The sequence below is a fragment of the Chlorocebus sabaeus genome, chromosome 22 (genome assembly GCF_047675955.1).
Source record: "Chlorocebus sabaeus isolate Y175 chromosome 22, mChlSab1.0.hap1, whole genome shotgun sequence".
In the NCBI taxonomy this organism is placed as follows: Eukaryota; Metazoa; Chordata; class Mammalia; order Primates; family Cercopithecidae; genus Chlorocebus; species Chlorocebus sabaeus.
This window is the reverse complement of record NC_132925.1, coordinates 43,147,613-43,171,876: the sequence shown is the minus strand read 5'-3', so window position 1 is coordinate 43,171,876 and position 24,264 is coordinate 43,147,613. Positions and strand designations below refer to the sequence as shown.

The following is a 24,264-nucleotide window of genomic DNA, read 5'->3' as shown; positions in this document are numbered from 1 at the left end:
GTCATTCCCTTAAGAGGTCTCTGGGCCCTCTCTTGAAACCAATTTATTATTTTTTAACTGTAAGAACCTCAATAAGTGGATGAGTAAGATGCTAGTGTGGGTATATGGACAGTTGGCCATCTGAAATGGAGGAAATAGAAGAGAAAATGAATAAAGAACATCTAGTGAACTAGAAGCCAGTACAGCAAATTCGTTAATATATAGGAACACGGCTCAAAAAAAACAAGCACCGGGATTTTTTTCCTTTCTTTTCTTTGACAGGGTCTCTGTCCCCCAGGCTGGAGTGCAGTGGCATAATCATGGCTCACTGTAGCCTCAGACTCGGCTCAGTGATCCTCCCATCTCAGCCTCCTGAGTAGCTGGGATTACAGGTATGCACCAGTATGCCTGTCTTTTTTTTTTTTTTTTAAGTAGAGACAAGGTCTCGCCATGTTGCCCAGGCTGGTCTCGAACTCCGAACTCAAGTGATCCTCCTGAAGTGTTGGGATTACAGGCATGAGCCACCGCCTCCAGCCCAGGTTTTCTTTCTTTCATGGACACTATGAATTGTACAACTGGATTATTTTCTCTCATTGTATTGGTTGTAAAGGAGTTCAGAACCAAGTTTGTGGTCTACCTTGAACAAGTGCACAGGCCCTCTCTGCATTTGTTTAGGTATTAATTTCTCTCATGATTTTAAGTTATTGTTTCTACCATTATTTTCCCTGAGCCTAACTTCTACCATACTTTTTTTAATTTTGTTTTTCTTTGAGACCGAGTTTCGCTCTGTCACCCAGGCTGGAGTGCAGTGGCGCGATCTCGGCTCACTGCAACCTTGTCCTCCTGGGTTCAGGTGATTCTTGTGCCCCAGCCTCCTGAGTAACTGGGACTATAGGCACACACCACCACACCTAGCTAATTTTTGTATTTTTAGTGGAAATGAGGTTTCACCATGTTGGCCAGGCTTGTCTGAAACTCCTGACCTCAAGTGATCTGCCTGCCTCGGCCTCCCAAAGTGCTGGGATTACAGGCGTGAACCACTGAGCCCGGCCCCATGTGTGTTTTTTATTATGTATTATAGTGCCCTTTCAGCTTTTCTTCCCAAGTTTTCTAAATACCAATGGGGAATATAGTTTCACCCCAGAAGGTTTTGAGAGTAAAGGCAAGGTAGCCTGCCATAAATGAAACACCTTTGGGTCCCCTTTTATCTATTTAATGTAAAAATGGATTTCCCCCAAAGTTTTCAGGGAAAATCAATATTCCATGAAGATATAATGATATATATCCAATGGGTATATCTTCTGAAGTAGAATTGCTTATGTAGGGGTAAAATTCCTGTGAAAAAATTCCTTAAATTTAAATTACTCATACATCACAGTGCAACTTAGTATTGGCTCCTAGTAAGTCTAGCACAGCTGCTTTGTTCTCCAGTTGAAAGTGTTCATTCTTCCTTCATTTGAATGCCATATGATATAATTGGCTCTCATTAAAGAACTATGTTGTATTGAAACTACATTATCCAAAGGTAGTGTAAAGAACAGTAACATCACAATCATCATGCTGAGAGGCCAGGGAGCTAAGACCACCATTCATTCTGGTGCACATATTCACATTGTAAAATGCTGAGTGCAGTTGCCCACACTAAGTTATTTTTCCATTCATTTTGTTTTGGTTGAGTTCATATAGCTGAGTTTGAGTAAGTTGACCACTAGTAGGATGTCACTGGATTGGACACCACTATTAACATCTTTTGGGTATGCATGCCCTAGTTCAAGAAGCACTCTGTACTTAGTTTTGTCACTTAAATGGAAAAGATTTCAGTCTAGCCTCACACTTCTTACCGATGATGACACATGAAGTATCAATATACTTGATTTCTTATGTTTCTCCTTTAATATTCATTTCTGTTTCATTACAATTAAGCATGAATATATGTAGTAACACTATCCTTTTAGCACAAAGGAAGTATAATGCCCTTTTAAAGTTTTGTACATATTTCAGAAATGCCAACTTCAGGTGAATCCACAGAACTTATAAATACCATAGTTTTGCTATTGGCTTCAGTCTAAGACAAATTTCTTTTGTCAGAACCCAGTAACCTAAATGTTATGTGAAAAGTATTGAATATTGCTTTCTGGGGGTGGTCGGGAGCTGCAACCCCAAGAGACATGGCCAGTTTTCTATGTGCTGGGAAAAAAGAAAAGAGAATTGCCCTCTGTCAGTCCTCTGAAAACACTAGCCATCCTCTTCCCCTGAGTCCCATGGTGTTTGAATCTGCTCCAGCTCCTGTTTTATATCCCATCCTCTATTTTGGTCAGAAATATTTTCTGTTACCCTGAGATTAGCTTGTACTCTAGCAGAAAGTAAGAAAATTCCTGTTTAAGATTAGAAGTGGTTCACTTTTAGAATTATCTTTTTGCTAGTGCCAAAAGTTTAATTTGTTAAGAATAATGATTTTTTTTAATTTTGAAAATTTGATTTATGTTCTTTAAAAGTTTAGACAATGTGGAAAAGTACAAAGTGGAGTTTAAAATTATTCTAAATTCTATCAGTAGAGCTAATCTTCATTAGTATTAGTTAAATGTCATTCCAGAGAGCATTCTCTTCACATATATATTAACATGAGAAACAGTAGGTAGACAGACATAGCTTATACTATCATGAAAAAGACATTTTTTATTAAAAACATTGTTCATCAAAAATAATTAAAACTTTTTTTTTACTCTGTGTGTGTGTGTGTGTGTGTGTGTGTGTTTATTTGTTGTTTTGAGGCAGGGTCTCGCTCTGTCATCCAGGCTGGAGTGCAGTTGGTGCCATCATAGCTCAATGCAGCCTCAAACTCCTGGGTTCAAGCGTTCCTCCCACCTCACCCTGAGTAGCTGGGATTACGGACACACGCTACCACGCCCGGCTATTTTTTAAAAAAAGTTTTTGTAGATGTGGAGTCTCACTGTGTTATCCAGGCTGGTCTCAAACACCTGGACTCAAGTGATTGTCTCACATCAGCTTCCCAAAGCGCCGGGACTGCCATGCAGGGCAACACTATTTACTAAAATATTTGTCTAAGAAAAAAATTATGAAAATTCTGGATTCCAATTGTGTTTACCTATATTTTCATTTTACATAACATCTCTTTATTAAGGATATTTAGGCAATACCTCTTAATTCTATTAAGGAAATTAGTATCTCTTCCCTCTCTCCTATTTTTAAATTGTTACTAATTTATTGTTCATAGCATTTATAATATAGTCTATGACCATAATTACCATAATTGTTTGGTCTTAATATTGTATTTGAATGGATTTAGTGCCCACCATGGGCATTTTTATTATGACTTCTCCATTCCTGAGTTCTTTATTTTGATTTATTTCATTTGGCTGAGTTTCTGACAGCTTGTGTTTCTCAAGGTCACATAAACATTGTATGTGAAGTTCTTTCACATTTGGTGATGTCCACTTTTTGCCTTATTGTAATACTGAAATGACCTCTTGGGTGGGTATGATATCCTCGAACATACTCTCTTTGCCTCAGATCTTTATAGTGTTGCTTCATTGCCTTCTTACTTTGGATGTTGCTGTGGAGAAGTCTAAACTCAGGCTGAGTTTTTACTACTTTGTAGGTAATTTTTTTGGTCTGGATCTCTGAAGTATTTTTTTTGTAACCAAGCAATTTCTCAGTTTTAGTCATTCACTGTCAGTTGTTATGTGGAACAACTGTGTGTTCTTTCAGTGCAGATTTAGTTTTTTCATTTCAGGTTTCTGTTCCATGTTACATCCCCGACATTGGGGATAACAATTATCCTTATGTTGGTTTGTCTTTGTTTTCCATAATATCTTCCAGTTGCCTTAATCTTTGACTTTCCCCCTGGATGCAATGGGCAGTTTCCTTTTGTTTCCTTGTTTTCTTGTATTCCTTTTGTGTTGTTGCCATGTCTCTTCATCTTGCTGAAGTGTTAGCAGTTCTGTCCAGCAAATTTATTTGCTCTGACAGAGGTATTACCAAATTCTTCCTGCCTGCATTTCAGATTCAGTTGTTTTCCCCTCTGAGCTACAATTTAAGGATTTAAGTTTTTCTGTTTTACACATTTTTCTACACCTTCAGGACATGGGGGTACAGGTTAGGAGAGTGTATGGTTATGAAAGCATTATAAAGCCTCAGTCATTAAAATTTACATATTGATATAGGAAGATCTTCAGGATAGATTTTAAAGGAAGAAAAGCAGGGTATAGAAGAACGTGTATAAAATGCTTCGTTTATACAAAAAATGGAAAAAAGAATGTATATAAATATGTCTTTATACATTCACCTACATATTTGATTTATATACGTTATCTCTGAATGCTAGACAAGGAATTAATAATCGGTGACCTGTGGAAAAGGGACCTGGGCAGTGACGGGATTGGGAGGGAGAATTTTCTCTGTGTATCTTTTTATACTTCTTGAATCTTAAGCAACATGAATGAGCTATGTATTAAATATGTGGGCACTGCTTTCTGTTTGAGATTTAATTGCCCTGTTGTAGGATTCCTCAACCCTGAAGGAAGTGTCCCTGGTTTCCATAGAGAATTTTGTATCAGTCTCCAACTCAGTGTGGGGCCTGGGAGGCTCAGCATGGATGAGGTGGCTCCTAGTTAGTCACTTCCCCCACTTCGCCATTGCTGTTCAGCCTCCAGTTCTGTCACACTCTAGCCAGAAATTTGTATTTCTCTCCAAATATGGCTCATTAATGAACATTCAGGATTTTGTTGATTCACCAATATTACTTTTGGGGGAAGAGACTGTGCCATAATCTTTCTTTTCCTGACTAACATGTTTTAAAATACATGGCATTAAGTTGTACCTATTCCTTTTTGGTTGCTGCTGGTAATTTTTGTTGTTGTTGCTATTGTTGAGATTTAATGTTAATACTTTTGATTCAGTATATTTTGTATTTGGTTAGGGAGATTCTGTGATCTAATTTCTCTTGTTGCCATGTTAGCCTACTACACACCTAGGCCATATGGTCTACCTTGTTGCTTCTAGGCTATAAGCCTCTACAGCAGGTTACTGGACTGTATGGCAGTTGGAGCACTGTGGTATTTGTGTATCTACACCTAGAAAAGGCACAGTAAAAGTATGGTATACAAGATTTAAAATGACACTTATCATGAATGGAGCTTGTAGGACTGGAAGTTGCTCTGGATGAATCATTGAGTAGTGAGGGAATGTGAAGGCCAGGACATTGCTGTGCTCTACTGTAGACTTTATGAACCCTGTACACTTAGGCTACTAAATTTATAAAAAATATTTTTCTTTCTTCAATAATAAATTACCCTTAGCTTATTGTAACCTTCTTACTTTATAAGCTTAATTTTCTTTAACTTTTTTGCTTTTTGTAAAACTCTTAGCTTAAAACACAAACACATTGTATAGCTCTACAGAAATACTTTACATCCTTATTCTATAAGCTTTTTCCTATTTTTAATTTCTTTTTTTGCTCTTTAAAACTTTTTTGTTAAAAACGAAGACACACACACACACAAGCCTATGTCTGCATAGGGTCAGGATCATCACTATCACTGTCTTCCGCCTCCACATCTTGTCCCACTGGAAGGTCTTCAGGGGCAATAACACACATGGAGCTGCCATCTCCTGTAACAATGCCTTCTTCTGGAATACCTCCTGAAAGACCTACCAAAATCTGTTTTACACTTAACTTTTTTTTTTAAGTAAGTAGGATTGTACTCTAAAGTAACAATAAAAATTATAGTATAGTAAATATATAAACCAGTTAGTTGCTTATTATTGTTATCCAGTATTATGTACTGTATGTAATGTACTGTGCTATATTTTATATGACTATTTTTATATAATGTGCTATATTTTTATATGACTAGCAGCACAATAGATTTGTTTATACCAGCACCATCAGAAACATATGAGTAATGAGTTGCGTTATAATGTTAACAATGGACATTACTAGGCAACAGAAATTTTTCAGCTCCATTATAATCTTATGGAACCATCATTATATATGCAGTATATCGTTATCCAGAATGCCATTGTGTGGTGCATGACTGTGCTCAACTGTCAACCTGGTCTTTGTCAGGTATAGCCAGTCTCCCAACTTCACTAACCTGCCCCATCTGAAGGTTGCATCAGGCAGGGAGGATTTCTAGTGCTGCCCAACTTTGCAAGGCTCAGTGGTTTGGGGAGTCCTCAGAGCACCCTCATTCTGGGGAAGCAAGCAACCAATTGCCAGATCCCCTTTATACAGCTTTTGCTTAACACACACACACACACACACACACACACACACGGGAAGCAAGCAACCAATTGCCAGATCCCCTTTATACAGCTTTTGCTTAACACACACACACCCACACATACACACACACACACCGCTATGTTTCTTTTATCTGCCAGTGTTTTTGCTTCAAAATTTCATTGCCCTTTCAACATAAATTCCCATAACTATTTCTCAAGTTACAACCTTGACTTGCCAAAGATTTGCACTGCTGACAGAGATACCTTTCTGAAACCAAGATGTAATCATGCCATCCTCCTGTTTACAAATGTTTGGTCACCCCTCATCACCTTCAGGAAAAAGTCTTATTTTTGAGAACTATGCTAAAACATATCAGTCATAGCCTGGGATTGTGAGCTCACCAGGGACACTGTCTTCCCTTTGCATCCCCAGTGTGGAGAGCAGTACCTGGCACAGAGTAGGCACTCCACAAGTATTAACAAATAGTAGATGTCTAGTACATCTTTTTTGAATGAATTTTAGTCCATTGAGAGTTTACTAGTAAGATTCCAGAATCTCTCTGTCATCTGTAAACAACCAATTTAAATAGCCAACAACAAAAATGTCTGTATTTGGGTTTTAACATGCTATGCCATTGTGTTCAAATAAGAAGTAATGGCATATAAATGCAAAAACAGTGGGATTGACTGCAAGAAGTGCCAGAAAGAAGGAGGATCTATCTGCCAGGCACATGCCTGTAATCCCAGCACTTTGGGATGCTGAGGCGGGCAGATCTCTTGAGCTTAGGAGTTCGAGTCCAGCCTGGGCATCATGGTGAAACCCTGTCTCTGCTAAAAATACAAAAATTAGCTGGGCGTGGTAGCACATGCCTGTAGTCCCAGCTACTTGGGAGTCTGAGGCAGGAGAATTGCTTGAGCCCAGGAGGTTGAGGCCGTAGTGAACTATGATTGTGCCACTGTACTCTAGTCTGGGCAACAGAGTGAGACCCTGTCTAATTAAAAAAAAAAAAAAGAGAATCTAGTCTGTCTTGTCTATCTATATTCCACATTCTACAAGGATTTGTGGTAGCTCATACACAAAATATCACAGTATAGTATGCTTCAAATCTGGCATGAAAGTTCCTGGCTACCAAGTTAAAGAGGGTGACTGAGTTATATAATGCTTATTGGAAAGGAGCAAACATTTCTTAACATTGAGCTCTAAAACAAATTTCCTACCTGTATGAGAGGTTTGAGTGATAGGGTGGACATTATACTGTATAATATTCCTATGGCAAATAAGATAATATAAATACTTTTTGACAGTGTTTTTTTTTTTTTTTTTTTTTTTTGAGACGGAGTCTTACTCTGTCACCCAGGCTGGAGTGCAGTGGTGCATTTTTGGCTCACTGCAAACTCCGCCTCCCGGGTTCAAGAGATCTCCTTCCTCAGCCTCTGAAGTAGCTGGGATTATAGGCGCCTGCCATCATGCCCTGCTAATTTTTGTATTTTTAGTAGAGACGGAGTTTCACCATGTTGGCCAGGTTGGTCTCAAACCCCAGACCTCAGGTGATCCGCCCACCTCAGGCCCCCAAAGTGCTGGGATTACAGGCATGAGCCATTACACCCGGCCTTTTTTTGACATTTTCTTATGAAATTCACCTGATGATAATGATAAGCCCAAGCTGGTGATGCCATTTCTATTCAGAGCTAAGATAATAATGGCCCGTCTATGTGACCTTCTGTTCTTTAGCTTAATTTTAAGGATAGAGCTCTTGGCCTTTTGTCTGGTCCGTTAGAGCAGGCATTTTCAGATTGTGCTGTCACATGAGGGCCTGAACTGCTGTTTGCTGGGTGACTGGTTGAAGTAGTTGTCTATGCTACAGAGAAACTAAGTGAGAGTTGGTCTGAATGACATGATTTGGGGGAAATTAAGGTGTCTAAGTAGGCAAGTTCACTGGATAGAGATGGTAGGAGCACCTGCAGGCAAGACCAGAAACATCTTGATGTCTACGTCAATTAGAAAGTATGATGAGCTTTTTGTTCATTACGTATTAAGATTTAAATTTACTGCCAAGGGCGTGCTAAGATAGGCACTTTTGTATATTGCTGGTAGAAGTATAAATTGATAATAAACTTCTTGGAAAGCAATTTGGCAATATATTTCAAGAGCCTTAAAAACATTCATGCCATTTGACCTAGTACTTCTACTTCTGGGAAAATGTCCCAAGGAAATAATCCTTTTTTTAAAAAAAGGTCTAAGCCTCAAATTTTGAGTGTTATTTGTAATGCTTCATTACTTCATTTATAGTATCAAGAAATTCGAGGCAATTTAAATGTCCCACAGAAGGAGAATAAACAAACATATTCACTCAAAGGAATATCATGATTTAAGCTAAAATCTTTTGAAGAAGAGAAGATAGAAAATTCTTAAAATGTTAAATGAGAAAAGCAAAAGACAATATAAACAGTAGAAGTTAAACTGTTTTAAAATATACTTAGAAGGCTGGTGAGAAATACACTAAATAATAAATATTTTGTGTGTGTGTGTGGATACTAAAGCATTTTTAAGAAAAACACTGTTGGCCAGGTGTGGCTCACTCACACCTGTAATCCCAGTACTTTGGGAGGCCAAGGCGGGTGGATGACCTGAGGTTAGTAGTTCAAGACCAGCCTGGCCAATATAGTGAAACTCCGCTTCTAACAAAATTATAAAAATTAGCCAGGCATGGTGGTACATGCCTGTAATCCCTGCTACTTAGGAGGCTGAGGCACAAGAATTGCTTAAACCTGGGAGGCAGAGGTTGCAGCGAGCCAAGGTCATGCCACTGCACTCCAGCCTGGGCAACAGAACGAGACTGTCTCATAAAAAAAGAAAAAAAGAAAAGAAAAACACTGTTAATTTATGTATGGCATTTTTGAAAGGGAGACAAATACAAATTTATATTCCCTAGAGAAGGGTGATTTATAGTAGAGAGGGAATAATTAATAAACCTATGTTCAGCTGAATTGCAGTTTTTGCCCCTAGACCTTCTAGTTCCATTTGTTTAAAGTTACTCTTAGCACCTGTAATCCCAGCACTTTGGGAGGCTGAGGTGGGTGGATCACGAGGTTAAGAGATCGAGACCATCCTGGCCAACATGGTGAAACCCCGTCTCTGCTAAAAACACAAAAATGAACTGGGCATGGTGGTGCGTGCCTATAATCCCAGCTACTCGGGAGGCTGAGGTAGGAGAATCACTTGAACCCGGGAGGCAGAGATTGCAGTGAGCTAAAATCGCACCATTGCACTCCAGCCTGGGCAACAGGAGCGAAACTCTATTTAAAAATAAACAAACAAAAAGTTACTCTTGGCTGGGCATGGTGGCTCATGCCTGTAATCTTAGCATTCTGGGAGGCCAAGGCAGGAGAATTGTGTGAGCCTAGGTATTCAAAACCAGCCTGGGCAACATAGCAAGACCTTGTCTCTACAAAACCTTTAAAAAATTACCTGGGCATGATGGCGCAACTGTGGTCCCAGCTACTTGGGACGCTGAGGCGAGAGGATGGCCTGAGCCCAGGAGTGTGAGGCTGCAGTAAGAGATATGATGGCGTCATGTACTCTAACCTGGGTGACCTGGTCTCTTTTTTTAAAGAAAAAAAAAAAAAGAAATCCTTTAATTCTCAGTTCTTTTATTTTTACTTTTTTTTTTTTTATTGTTGTTTGAAATCAAAGAAATCAAAGGCTCCCTCTATATGGGTGCTTTCCTTACAGGTGCCTAGGTAGTTATTGCTTCAACCTCATTAATCCCCCTCTCCCAGCAAAATGAAACTTAACATGTTAATAAGCCAAATATAATTTTCAGAATAGGTCTGTTATAATAGAAATATGGAAGAGTACAATTCTGCCATTAAACATTATTTTACAAGAATGGCTTAAAACATAAGCCTTGTTTTGCAGTATATGAGCTTTCGATCTTCAATATATATATATATATATTTTTTTTTTTTTTTTTTTTAAAAAGATTGGTTTCTAGAGGAAATCCACAGCTGCATATTGTCCCATCTAAGTGTGATCTGGCTAAATATAGTCACTAAATGTTTGACTTACTGATTAGCTTTGTTAGCTGTATTACACAATTATATAACCAGGTTTTGTAATTCATTTATACATTTATTTGCATATTTATTTACTTTTACTCATTTATTTATTTTGAGACAGGACCTCATTCTGTCACCCAGGCTGGATTGCAGGCATGATCACAGCTCACTGCAGCCTCAACCTCCCAAACTCAAGCAATCCTCTTGTCTTAGCCTCCCTGGATATAGGACTAGAGGTGTACGCTACCATGGTGAGGAGCAGTGGCTCACACCTGTAATCCCAGCACTTTGGGAGGCTGAAGCGGGTGGATCACCTGAGGTCAGGAGTTCAAGACCAGCCCAGCCAACATGGTGAAACCCCATCTACCAAAAATACAAAAACTTAGCCGGCCATGGTGGCATGTGCCCGTAGTCCTGGCTTCTTGGGAGACTGAGGCACAAGAATCACTTGAACCTGGGAGGTGGAGGTTGCAGTGAGCCGAGATTGCACCACTGCATACCAGTCTGGGTGACAGAGTGAGACTCTGTCTCAAAAAACAAATAAATAAAATAATCAAAGATGATTCCAGTGTTATAACCCGAGGACATTGGGAGGATAATTGTGCCAGGGCTTGTAATGAACAAGGTGATTTTAAAAATTAAAAAAATATTTAAAAAATAGTCTTTTAGGCCGGGCGCGGTGGCTCAAGCCTGTAATCCCAGCACTTTGGGAGGCCGAGACAGGCGAATCACGAGGTCAGGAGATCAAGACCATCCTGGCTAACACGGTGAAACCCTGTCTCTACTAAAAAATACAAAAAACTAGCCGGGCGAGGTGGCGGGCGCCCGTAGTCCCAGCTACTCAGGAGGCTGAGGCAGGAGAATGGCGTAAACCTGGAAGGAGGAGCTTGTAGTGAGCTGAGATCCGGCCACTGCCCTCCAGCCTGGGCGACAGAGGGAGACTCCGTCTCAAAAAAAAAAAAAAAAAAAAAAAAAAAATCTTTTATATTGTTATGCTTGTTGGCAAAATATATAAAAGCTACCTAACTTAACCATTACATAGTGTATCAAGTCTGATGTCCATGAGCTTCCAGCACTCATTAGACACAAATAGGATTGATTTCTCATCCTTTGTTGCCTATTTGTTTTGAAACCCATATTGTAAAATGAGTCTTATTTTAAAGATTAGGTAGTGCTTTTGCTTTCTCTGTCTATACAGTAAGTGTAAAAAATACTGTACTTGGTCAGTGGTTTCTGAGAGGGTTAAGAAAGGCACCTGGATCCCATGGTTTTGTAATACCATTAAAAATATTATTGGTTTTAGAGAGAAAACTTTGTTTTAATACTGACTACATTGAAAACTTAGTCTGTATAGCAATATAGACACACCTTTCAGTTATTCAAGATCATTTTGGCTCTAAACATTTAAATTGTAATGTTTTAGAAAATGTATTATATATTGAAACTTAGTACAATACATTTATTTGTCCATCCTAAAATTTCTTTCAGGAATTGTTCCATCTTCTGTTGTCCTGACTTCTTTCCAGGTGATGTCAAGAGTTTTTCTAATATGGGCAGTAACACATAGCGTCAAAGAGGTAAGTGTTTATATAGACTAAAATAAAATAATGTCAACACTAACAAACACTAGTCAGCTTTTCTGATTCACATGTTTGTTATGGCTAAGGAGTTCCAGGTGAGAGTTCCAGGTCATATCAATATAGCTGAGATAAAGCTCACATTCACTGTAGGAACTGGGTTAATAGTGGAAAACATACCCCAGATATGCAGTGTTGTTAAAGAGAAGACTGATTAAATGGTGAAGTCCTATAATCCGAGTTCTCATGGAGGTTCAGATGGTGTGGATGTGGTCTGAAACTCAGTTATATTTTTCTGATATCTTGTTCGTATCTAGCACACTAAACTCTGGGCATCTGCATTTTTGTTTTGTTTTTGAGACGGCCTCTTGCTCTGTCACCCTGGCTGGAGTGCAGTGGTGCAATCACGGCTCACTGCAGCCTCAGCCTCCCAGACTTGAGCAATCCTTCCATCTCAGCCTCCTAAGTAGCTGGGACCACAGGCATGTGCCACCCCGTCCAGCTAATTTTTTTGTACTTTTTGTAGAGACGGGGTTTTATCATGTTGCCCAGGCTGCTCTCAAACTCCTGAGCTCAAGCAATCTGTCTGCCTCAGTCTCCCAAAATTCTAAGATTTCAGGCATGAGCCACCACACCTGGCCCAAGTCATCATTTTAAACCTATACAGTAGTTCCCTCTTATTCAAGGGGAATACACTCCAAAACCCCCACTGGATACCAGAAACCATGGATAGCACACAACCCAATTGCTGCTGAAATACGTTTCTGTTTATGTCTTCCACCCACAAATGTAATAATGCCTTTTACATATTTACTAAGCATTTATCATGCCCTGTGGCCGCAACTTTTGCAGTCTGAGGTTCACCAGCAAAACTAGCACAAATTTATTTTTCCTTCTTCACAATTTCACAGATAGAAGATTTGTTCCTACTGTAGGTCTTAGCAACTTCAGCATACAGTTTGTTTTGTTTTGTTATTAAGCTGAGAACTTTTACTGTCTCGCTTCAAGGAAGTTCTTTATGGCTCCTCTTTGGCGTATCTGAATTGCCAGCATCACTACTCTTGCATTTTGGGGTCGTTTTTAAATAAGGGTTACTTGAACACAAGCACTAATAACCAAGTTAGCTACTAAGTGATTAACGGGCCAGTAGCATATACAGTATGGATACACTGGACAAAGGGAAGATTTGTGTCCTAGGTGGGATAGATTGGGACAGCATGAGATTTCATCATGCTGCTGAGAACAGTGTACAACTTAAGAATTAAGAATTGTTTCTTTCTGGAATTTTCCATTTAATATTTTTGGACTGTGGTTGACTAGGTGTAACAGAAAATACAGAAAGTGAAACTCCAGATAAGCAAGGACTGTGATATTTCTTCCTCCCATACTTTTGTGTAGATACCATTTCCTTTTCATTTTAACCAACAACTCATAATTTTATCTTCCAATGGTCTCCAATGACCTAAAACTTCTTCCTAGTAGTAACTCATTTACATTCTTAAATAGGTAAGTATGTACTTTCAGTAATTAAGTGCTAGGTACATGAAGTCAAAATATTGTTCACTATGAAGTATCCAATCACTTTGCCAATATAGTCAGATATTGTCCGAGCGCTAATCCACCAGTTGATCGATTCTTCGTGGGCTCTGCTTCCTCCGTTCCACTTAGTGACCACTCCTTGGCTTATGAGCACATCTGCCAAAGCAGGTAGACAGGTACATCAAAAATGCCTTACAACTCAAATCAAGCAATTCTATTAGTCAAGTTTTTGTTAGCAACATTTGCCAGGATTTCCTGGGTAGATCATTGAAACTGGTTGGCTTGCAAAGCTATTAAATGTCTCTGTAGGTACAGGGACCTGGTGTCATCCTCCACAGCCACACTGCCTGCCAGATGCAAAGGACTTAACACATAACAGACGGTTTCACATACATTATCACATTTGAGTTTTACAGTAATTTGTTATGTACTCATTACATTTGCATATTCAGAATTGTTTCTCTGCAACCAGAGTAACTCAGTTTCTGCTAACATTAACATATCATTTTATTTACCTGCTTAAAGAAAAAGAAAAGGCATATCATTTTCTGAAGAATTTAGTACAGTATATTTTATTGTCTTCCCATTGCCTCTTGGATCCTCTTGTTTTTACATATGCACTGTTGATGACTTACTCTTTCCATTGTAATTGGACTTCAGCTTTTCTGCTGTCCTAGGATCATAGTTCTTTTCTCCTCATTCTCTTTTTCTTTGCACAGAACTCCTCATTCATGGTTTTGTTTAGAGCAGTAGGTGCCCTCCATCCCTGCCCTGTGTCTTCAACAGCTAATGTGAAAAGCCTGTTGCTGTGGCCCCTCAGAGGCCAGTGCTTGCTATCTGTCACCTGTTCCCTGGCCCCTTCTCTTGGCCAAATGCTATTTTTCCTGCCTTGGAGTTTCATATTAGCTATAATTCAATTTGTTCTGTACAACATCACATATGACTTCTATTCTTCAATTTCCTGAAGCATCTTAAAAATATCTTTTTTTTCCTTAATATTCAGCTCTGCTTACTTTAATAGTGGGAACTGTATAATTAATGCATAAGGAAATTGACCTTAGAAATAACTGCTTAATCACATATATCTCGCTTTCTTGTAGTAATGTTCAAATTATTTTCACACTACTATCATTTCTTAGTTTCTTTTTACATCATATTCCCCTCTAAAGTGAGCAAGAATTCTTCACTTTAATCACATTACATGTGAATTTGGATTCCTGCTCCACCCCGCTGCCCTGCCCACTTTCTTTGCTCATTTCCCTTGTTTTTCTGTACCTGTACATGATGTGCTAGGGTGTAGCCTATATAACCTTTTCAGACTAGACTGTACTTTTTTCACATGAGGTGTATTTCCTTTTAAGAAGCCCTATGGGCCGGGCGTGGTGGCTCACGCCTGTAATCCCAGCACTTTGGGAGGCGGAGGCAGGTGGATCATGAGGTTAGGAGATCGAGACCATCCTGGCTAACACAGTGAAACCCCGTCTCTACTAAAAATACAAAAAATTAGCCGGGCATGGTGGCGGGTGCCTGTAGTATGGCACTGGCGGGTGCCAGCTACTTGGGAGGCTAAGGCAGGAGAATGGCATGAACCCAGGAGGCGGAGCTTGCAGTGAGCCGAGACCGCACCACTGTACTCCAGTCTGGGTGACGGAGCGAGACTCCGTCTCAAAAAAAAAAAAAAAGAAGCTCTATGGGACATGCATCATTGATTGCCATTTTAATTCTCTACGCAATGGAATGCTAGTCACATAAATGTCATCATGTACATTGTGAAACTAAAAAGTGATCCGATGGTTTTCTCTTATGACGTATAAGGATCCACCCATCAACTAGTGTGACACCTTGATCAGCAGGATATTAATGAAAAAATTTGAATCAATACACAGAAGCAAGAAAAGAAAAAAAGAATTGTGATCTGTATGCTCAAATGCTTTTCCTTGACCTAACATAGCTAATAACCCATCCACCTTTTTCCTTTCCAAGAGACCATATAGATGAACAAACAGAAGCTCTGGCAAAACAAGTCAGCTGTGTCCCGCCCCCTTCTGGCTTGATGCTGGGCTTTGTGACACTGAACTTACCATTCTTACCAACTTTTCAGCAGGATGCTTACAAAAATCTTGTAATTAGTGTTTAAGAAAGTAACCTCCAGTTTTTTATAATAGTATTGGTTTTTGTTTGATATGTTATAGTTTACAGAGGGCTTTATTAAAGTATGTTATGATCATTCTCTCTTAACAACCATGCCTTGAGATAGGTAGGTTGTAGCCTCCATTTAGAGTTTGGAAGCTACAGCAGCAAAGTGACTATTGCACACCCAACAAATGTCAGCGTCAGGATTGGATTCTAAATCCCAGGTCTTTCTGCTGCGTCAGAGCTGCCACCTTCTCACCCTTTAAAAACATGATGACGGCCGGGCACAGTGGCTCACACCTGTGATCTCAGCACTTTGGGAGGCTGAGGCAGGAGTTCAGTGCCAGCCTGGGCAACATAGTGAGACCTCATCTCTACAAAACAAAAAAAAGAAAACCTGACGTAAACATGATGTTTTTAACTGTTGTTGTGCTGACTTCTCTCACTCCCCTATGGAGTGGAAAATGCCTGCATAAGATCCATAGGTGCTTTTCCTCCTCAGCAGTTCCACCATGCCATATTCATATTAGGATATGATTCTCCTGCTAAATTATCGGTACATCAGATGTACACATCAATTGTGGGCCCTAGGTACTTATCTGCAACACATTGCTTTTCTGTTTTTTTACTGCTCAAGTGCTCTGAGATGAATCCTTCCAATTAGCCTTTCTCCTTAAAAGTTCTAAGACTCTTTCTCAAACAAGGATGTATGCGCTATTTGGACCAGAATTACCCAGAGACCTTATTAAAAACGCATATTGCAGGACCCACCTTACACTTGATACAGAATGTCTGGGAGTGGGACCAGGGAATCTGAATATTTATTAGACTTCTCAAATAATTTTAAGAATTCCAAGGTTTGAGAAATGATCTAAGATACCTATGTGTTGTGCTGTAATTTTTGTGACATTCCCTTCTTGATTTTAATTTACTTTTCTACTTAGTTGACTTGAAGCCTAACCCAATCTCAGCATCTCTTTTCTAACTCCAAGAGCCATTGTTTCATTCTTGAGGAATGAAAGCCTTAGAGTTCCCTTAAACTGCGAAGCAAAGGTACTGTGGAATTTCTGGTGCTCTGTCCAAAATCCAGCGTCTTTGCTGATGACTAGGTAAGAGGAAGCTTGAGGAGCCTGCCTTAAGGCAGAGGAAAATCTGAAATCATTGCACTGAAGAAGCATGACTGACCTTGGTTTTTTTTTTTTTTTGAGAGAGAGACCCAAGGAATCAAACTGCCTCACACTGGGGTGGAGTTGCTGGGAAGGGTCTGTAGTGGGCATATGCTTCATGCTGTGGGCCAGAGCTGTCAGGGAGATCTCTTCACAGAGCCGTCAGGGAGATCTCCTCACAGAGCCGTCAGGGAGATCTCCTCACAGAGCCGTCAGGGAGATCTCCTCACAGAGCCGTCAGGGAGATCTCCTCACAGAGCCGTCAGGGAGATCTCCTCACAGAGCCGTCAGGGAGATCTCCTCACAGAGCCGTCAGGGAGATCTCTTCACAGAGCCGTCAGGGAGATCGTTTCACAGAGCCGTCAGGGAGATCTCCTCACAGAGCCGTCAGGGAGATCTCCTCACAGAGCCGTCAGGGAGGTCTCCTCACAGAGCCGTCAGGGAGATCTCCTCACAGAGCCGTCAGGGAGATCGCCTCAGAGGCCATTCCCACCTGAGGAAACAGTGCCAACAGCTCTTCGTGGGATTCCTCAAAAGCATCACCTCACCTGGACAGTTTTATTCTTTTCTAGGTAATTAGGACTCAGTATTCTAGAACATGGAGGCTTAGCACTGAAAATTTAGGTGAAGGGTTGATGAGTTTGAGCTTTAATATTTACCTTGTGACTTAGGATGAAGCACTTCAACTTTCCAAGTCTTGTTTTTCTCATCTGTAAAATAGTAATACTGATATCTGCCCTGTCTGCTATACGGCAGTTTTTGTGAAGATGAAGTGAGAAGGATATATGAGAACAAGGTGGCAGTTATTGAGAGAGAACTCAAGGTCTCCAGCATGCAGGTTTTCACTGAGCAGCTCCTGAAACCCTTACAGAGCAGCCAGCAGCTGCTGTGCAGAGGAGTGCCACTTCCTTCAGAGAGAGAACAGTTTTCCTTTCTTCCTCTTTCCCTCCTCCTTTCCACTCTTGTAGAAGCCAAAACACCAGATACATAATGTCCTAATGCCCCCGCTCCCGATCCTGTTTTGGTTGTTGGGGTTTTTCCTCCCTGCTGGGTCCTCCAGCTGGGTCACAGTGTGCTCGTGTTTTTCCCGCCTCTGAGGCCGCTTCCCTGGTTGGCGTGTCTCCTGTGGCCACACGCCTTCTGTGTTATCCCTGATGTCTGTGTTGTGGACTTCCCAGCGTGCGCCATCTGTGAACATGGTGTCATGGTGAGGCAGAAAGGCAGCTTCTTACCCCCATCATTCAGATGAGGAGATGAGATGCTGTGTCAGAGGCATGTCATTTCTTCCTTGGGCCCTGCGCTTGGACCAAAGCTGTGCCATCCTGTCGTCTAGCCCCAGTGCCCTGTCCACAGTGACATTGCAGCTCAGTTAGCAAAGGCCATTGAGTTACATTCAGTATCCTTTGTACCCCCTAAAAGCTGAATGTCTAAAATCCTCCACCCTACTCCATCTATTTGATTACTTTCTATTTTAAATATTCTTGTGGGTGGATTTACATCACCTTCATTTTAAAATTGGCACCTCTCTTAAAGGTAAAAAAAAAAAAAAAAAAAAAACAAACCTCCTTATTTGATTGTTAATCAGACACTGTCAAACTTGAGGCAGCTCCTAGATAAATGCAGCAGCACTTAGTGGCATTTCCACTTAAAGATTGTGTTGCTTATCTCATAGCTAGCTGGTTCCTTTTGCCGTTACCTATATTTAGCATAGATGGTTTTGGCAAAATCAGAATGTCTATTTTTCTCTCAGTGTTTTTCTGCCTGTTCCTTTCCAACATTTTCCTTGTACTGTGTGTAAAGATTTTATTTCAAAATATTGAAAAAATATTTAGATCTTTTAGGTTCAGTGTAGATTCACTTCTCTCTCTCTCTTTTTTGGTTTTGTTTGTTTGTTTGGAGACAGGATCCCGCTCTGTCATCCTGTCATCACCCAGGCTGGAGTGCAGGGACACAATAATTTCACAACAGTCTCAAACTCCTGGGATCAAGCTATTCTCCAGCCTCGACCTTCTGAGTAGCTGGGACTACAGGTGCACACCACCACACTGAGCTAATTTTTATTTATTTATTTATTTATTTATTTTTGTAGAGGTACAGTCTCAAACCATTGCCCAGACTCTTTTCCAACTCCTGGCCTCACACAATCCTCCTGCGTCAGCCTCCCAGAGTGCTGGAATTGCAGGCATGAGCCACCACACTGGCCAAGAGTGGGCTCACTTCTGTCATCCCATGTTGCATCTTTCCCCCATTGTCTTAGTTCCTTTATAGCCCTTGAAAAATTGCACCAGAACTCAGTTGTTGTTTAAAATATAGTATCCTCTGATGATAATTTAGTTACGTGTAAAAGAAAGAAAGAGAGAGAAAGCAAGCAAGCATCTTCTTAAACCGCAGAAGCCAATGTTACCACCACTTTATACAGTACTTTATACAGAACCTCTTTGTCAAGTAATAGCTGGATAGGTTCCAAGCGCAGCAAAACCAGGAAATTGGTTTCACTTGTCTTTAATGTTAATCTTTTTCCACTCTTGGCTTGCCTCCACTGCACCTTGTGCCCTCCTCCCCATGGTGACTCTGCCCCTACAAACACCTAGACATGGGAAGCCTCTCAAGGCCTTTTTTTTTTTTTTTTTGACTCTCTTACCGCAAGGGCTAAAATCTGATATGCACCATTCCTAGTTGTCAATTCTCATGTGAGAAGGGACATTTATACCAGAATATATCTTAATATATTCTGCACAGTTATCTTAATTTGGGGAAATCTCATTCAGGAGAGGAATGACCAGGTCCTGACCTAGTAGCCCCAGAGAAAAATGTCCCACTGTCCTGAGGTTCCCCTAAGACTCAGAGCTATCCCTGCCCTAGCCTACCCCATTTCAGACTGTCCTGGCAGACTCTAGTCCCTTCAGGATTGAGCACTGAATAAATTCTTCCTCTCTTTCTGTCCCAGGACTTCCAGATTTTAGGTTTTTCAGTGCATTTAGCATTTTGGTTAGCCTTCTAAAATATTATACTAACCCCCTCTCATTTAATTTATCTTCTGTATGTATCCATGGGGTCTCCTACATTACTCCTATTTTTGATGGTAAAATTTTCGACAAGCTTGTTGGAATACATTCTCTTCAAGCATAAGATGTGTCTATACTGTCGAGTGGTATCTTAACATATGTATTGATGCTACTTTCCAATAGTGGGAAGCCTCTTTAGAGCTAAATCTGGTTACTTGCAGTTCTGGGATTAACAAAGATGCTTGACTTTTCACTTTAGGAAACTGTCATGGAAAAGGAATGAGAGTAAAGGAAGAAAAAAATCATTACCTTGGGCTTAAAATAGTAGTTCTCCAAATAAGCACATGAGATTTCCAGGCTAGGAGTCTGTGTGCTTTTAGCTGTGGTTATATGTGATCAGCTTAAATTAATGAATAACATGGGGGAACAAGGCTCTGTGTTCAAACTATGTTGTCAAGTTGTATTATCAGTGGGCAGTCACCAGTAAGTGAATCCTGACATTCAAACCAGCTTTCATCCATGACTTCAAAGTGAAATGAATTAAGGTGCTTATTTATTTCAAGACAAAAAAGTAACTTTTTAATACCATACAGTGATGGAAAGCTGTTGGTTACCAACATGTTTCCTGTGGGTATTTCTTCTACCCCAGCACTGTCCAATAGAACTTTCTGCATTGCTGGAAATGTTCTGTGTATCTGCATTCTTCAATACAGTAGCTCTTAGCCACATGTGAACACTTGAAATACGGTTAATGTGTCTGAGGAATTGAATTTCAGTTTAATTGTATTTTAAATAGCCACATATGACTAGAAGTTGCACTATTGGACAGTGTAGCTCTGGCTATTCAGTATGACATTATTTATCATTCTCTCGATTTCAGGCAATTTGATTTTCATATATTTTATCTTACGTGTATGTAAAAGACTGTACAATTTTTCTTTTAAAGAAACAAAATTTATAAGGTGTGTTTGGTATGTTGTATTCCTTAAATTAAGGGTTTTTTTAAGTACTCTAGATTAAACTGTCATAAAAAATCCTAATTGCAGGTGTGGGAAATGGTGTTGATGGGGTTCTCTTCATGCACTGCAGAGGTAGCAGTTGGTTAAATGGTGAGTCAGGAGGCCATACAGGCCTCACCTCTCAGAGGGCTGCAGCTTGGCCTCTGCAGTGGATTCACCTGCTAAGTTTGCCTTTGTTGGAAACCATTTCACATGCCTTTTCTCTCCTGTTTGAGTTAAAATATGCCATAGGAGTACAGTCAGCATTATTATCCCACTGAGTTTGAAGATTCTCATTTCTCACTGTAAAAGTGAGGTGATTGGCATGCATCGTGAGCATGTTAAACTGTGTCAGCAAAGCCAAGAAAAGTTAGAAACTATTACCTGTAAACTACTTTTAAGCAGATGTGCTCTACAGTACAATAGGTGGCATTTTTAAAGCATTGATTAATATTCATTTGAAAACTTGCGGGAGGAGGAACTCTCTTATTACCTGCTTCTTTGCCAAAACGTCAGTTTATGTAGTGTAGCTTTTTCAAAATAAATCTATTTTGAAATACTAATAGGGGATATCAGAGAATTTAATTAAAAATACATAAATATGACAAGAATACCAGTACCTACAACCTCTTGATAGTTGTCCCGCACAGTGAATTCAGTCAGGTAACTGATCTCGTTGGGAATCTTAAAGACCATAGAGGAACGTAAAAAAATTATTTCCCATCACTCCTGTGAAATATCCATACAGTGTATTTCCATTTCTTCAGGGAAGAGAGTTCAGTAACCTTTGTAAACTTACCCGTATCAAGAAGCCCTGCAGTCAAAACCTATCACTGCAAACTGAGATGAATCACAGAAAAAATAAAGCATATGACTAAGCTGTCTGCATTTTCCAGAGAGAGGACTCTTTCCAAGTCTGGAGTAAAACCCTGGTGTACTTCCGGAATTTGTAAGATGTGCCTTGGTGTACATGTGTGGATTTGTGTGTATGCATGCTAAGGGCATGCTTTGCATTTTAGAGGGGAAGAAAAACTAATTATTAGGCTTGTTACACTAAAGATTTTTAACTTTTGTTTTCTTCAGAAAAACTAATTATTAGGCTTGCCACATTAAGAGTTTTAGCTTTTGTTTTCTTCAAACCATAAATGTTTGTTTTTTTAGCAGGACAAGTTTTGGCACCTTCTCCCTCTCACATCTTCATCTTCTTGCTCTGGCTTTTTTTTTTTTTTTTTTTTTTTTTTTTTTTTTTTTTTAGACGGAGTCTCACTCTGTCATTCTGGAGTGAGTGCAGTGACGGGATCTCGGTTCACTGCAACCTCCACCTCCCCGGTTCAAGCGATTCTCCTGCCTCAGCCTCCCTAGTAGTTGGGACTTATAGGCACGTGCCACCACGCTGGCTAATTTTTGTATTTTTTATAAGAGATGGGGTTTCACCACATTGGTCAGGCTGGTCTTGAACTCCTGACCTTGTGATCCGCCTGCCTCAGCCTCCCAAAGTTGCTGGGATTACAGGTGTGAGCCACCGCCCCTGGCCTTTGCTGTGGCTTGTTACCAGAATAACCCAAAACGTGAAAATCGTGAATCTCTTTTGCCTTCTGCATTGGTGCTGTCTTGTTGGGTCAGGTTTAAAGAATCTTTTGCCAAGGTCATTGCCTTAAAGGAAAGTATGTTCAGAGCCTCAAGTGTAAAAACTAATCAGACTTTTAAATAACTAAAGTTTTTAAAACTTTAGAGTTTTCAAATATGTTGCATGACATTTGTGTAGCACTTTATCATCTGTAGCAGAGGCTATCTGTTGGCGGTAGAGGTCTGTCCCACAGGATTTTAAAAGAACATGGAAGAATCGCATGGTGACTGGAGGGTGCATGCCATCTCACACAAGCAGTCAGTGTGCACCTCAGCTAGAGATTGCCAGACAGATTCAGTATTGTAAAATCTAATTTTTTTAAGAAAAGGCAGAAATCTAGATATTTAAAATGAGAAATCTCCTAATTTTTAAAAACTGGTTCAAATATTTTTAAAGCACTGTATAAGCCCAAACAGAACGTCTACGATCAGGGACCATAGGTCACCATTTTGATAATTCTGCTCCAAGAGATGGTGTTCATAGCCTTTTTCCCACCTTTTGAAATTTTTGCAATTATCACACTGTCATAGAACAGAAAGAACCATGACATTTCACAAAATATATTGCCAGTTTCATGTTCTTTTGACATTTCAGTTACCTTTCTGTCAGTGGCCTCCGGAGTGTTGGGTGGGCACAGTGGGACACTGCATTTGGAGATTTGGGGGCAGATTGTGGGATGAGTAGGCCCCAGCTCTTTCCTTGGGGCCACAGTCACCAATTGCTGAGAATATTGTTCTCTGGGCTGTCATTGCTGGAGTTAAAGGACTATCACTTCATAGAATATTTAGACTAGATTAGATATATGATGAAGGTTGGGATTAAATACGACTTGGGATTATATATGACTCCATTCTGATGCAGTGTCTGTGTTTGAATTGGGTTGAAGGTAATAGTTGCATGAAAGCTTTCCAGTTAATAACATGCTTTTTGGAGGTGAGCAAATCAAACAGGACTAAGGAAGAATATTGGGAAAGACTAGCAGCTGGTGAGATCCTTAGACATCTCAGAGTTGGTACACGTATGTTAACCTTCAAGTAGAGGGAGATATGGCATCTTTTAAACAATACTTAGGCAACAAAAAGCAAAACAAGAACAACACAAAGCATTTCTTCGTAATGAAGCCTAAGAGGCAGCCATCAGGTTGTACAGAGTCTTAGCAGTGACCAGCATAGATAGTAGGATCTCAATAAATTGAATTTTTCCCTTCATGGAATAATAATGGTAACTGCTAAAATAGCAAGGGCTTTGCTAAGCACTTAATATGTTTTTCTGATGTCTCCAGTTTACAAATGAGGAAGCTGAGGATCAGAGAGGATAAGTAACTTGCCTCAGGACATGCAGCCAGGAAGTCTGGAGATCTATTTGATTCCAGAGTTGTACTCAATTGGAGTAGAGGCTAGTGGTGGTGAAGCTAGGCTAGTTGGCTAGTTGAGGTACCGACCATCCTTTCTTCATGTTTTCCAGAAAATAGGCTGAACACATAGGAACCATTAAAATTGGACTAATGGGAACATTTTAGCATTCAAATCTGCATCTCTGGCCTTGTCATAAATGCAGAATCAATCATGTATTGCTTGTTGATTGCATGCTTATATATTTTTTCATTGCATGTTCAGAAAAGCTTACTTCGTGACCAAGAGTTGTTTTGATAGGCCAGAACATTTAACTTGGCTATTATTCACATCAAAAAAGTAGTTCTCAGTTATTGGTGTTGTAATGGTAAGAACTTTTTAACGAGTTTCCTTTATCACTCTAGGATTTTCTTTTTAATCTGGTCGGGCGTGGTGGCTCACACCTGTAATCCCAGCGCTTTGGGAGGCCGAGGTGGGAGGATAATGAGGTCAGGAGATCGAGACCATCCTGACTAACATGGTGAAACCCCATCTCTACTAAAAATACAAAAAATTGGCCAGGCAGGGTGGCAGGCGCCTGTAG

The 24,264-nt window shown here is 40.0% G+C and overlaps 1 protein-coding gene across 5 annotated transcripts in view; it reads left to right on the top strand.

Moving 5' to 3' along the window:
• The window catches only part of HACD2 (3-hydroxyacyl-CoA dehydratase 2), a 100,351-nt gene that overhangs the window by 50,745 nt on the left and 25,342 nt on the right, over positions 1 to 24,264 (top strand). For all 5 annotated transcript variants that reach the window (XM_007985576.3, XM_038003420.2, XM_073009774.1 and 2 more), the window contains one exon: positions 11,773 to 11,861. In XM_007985576.3, coding sequence (XP_007983767.2) covers positions 11,773 to 11,861 — 89 coding nt within the window. The remainder of the gene's footprint in view (positions 1 to 11,772; positions 11,862 to 24,264) is intronic.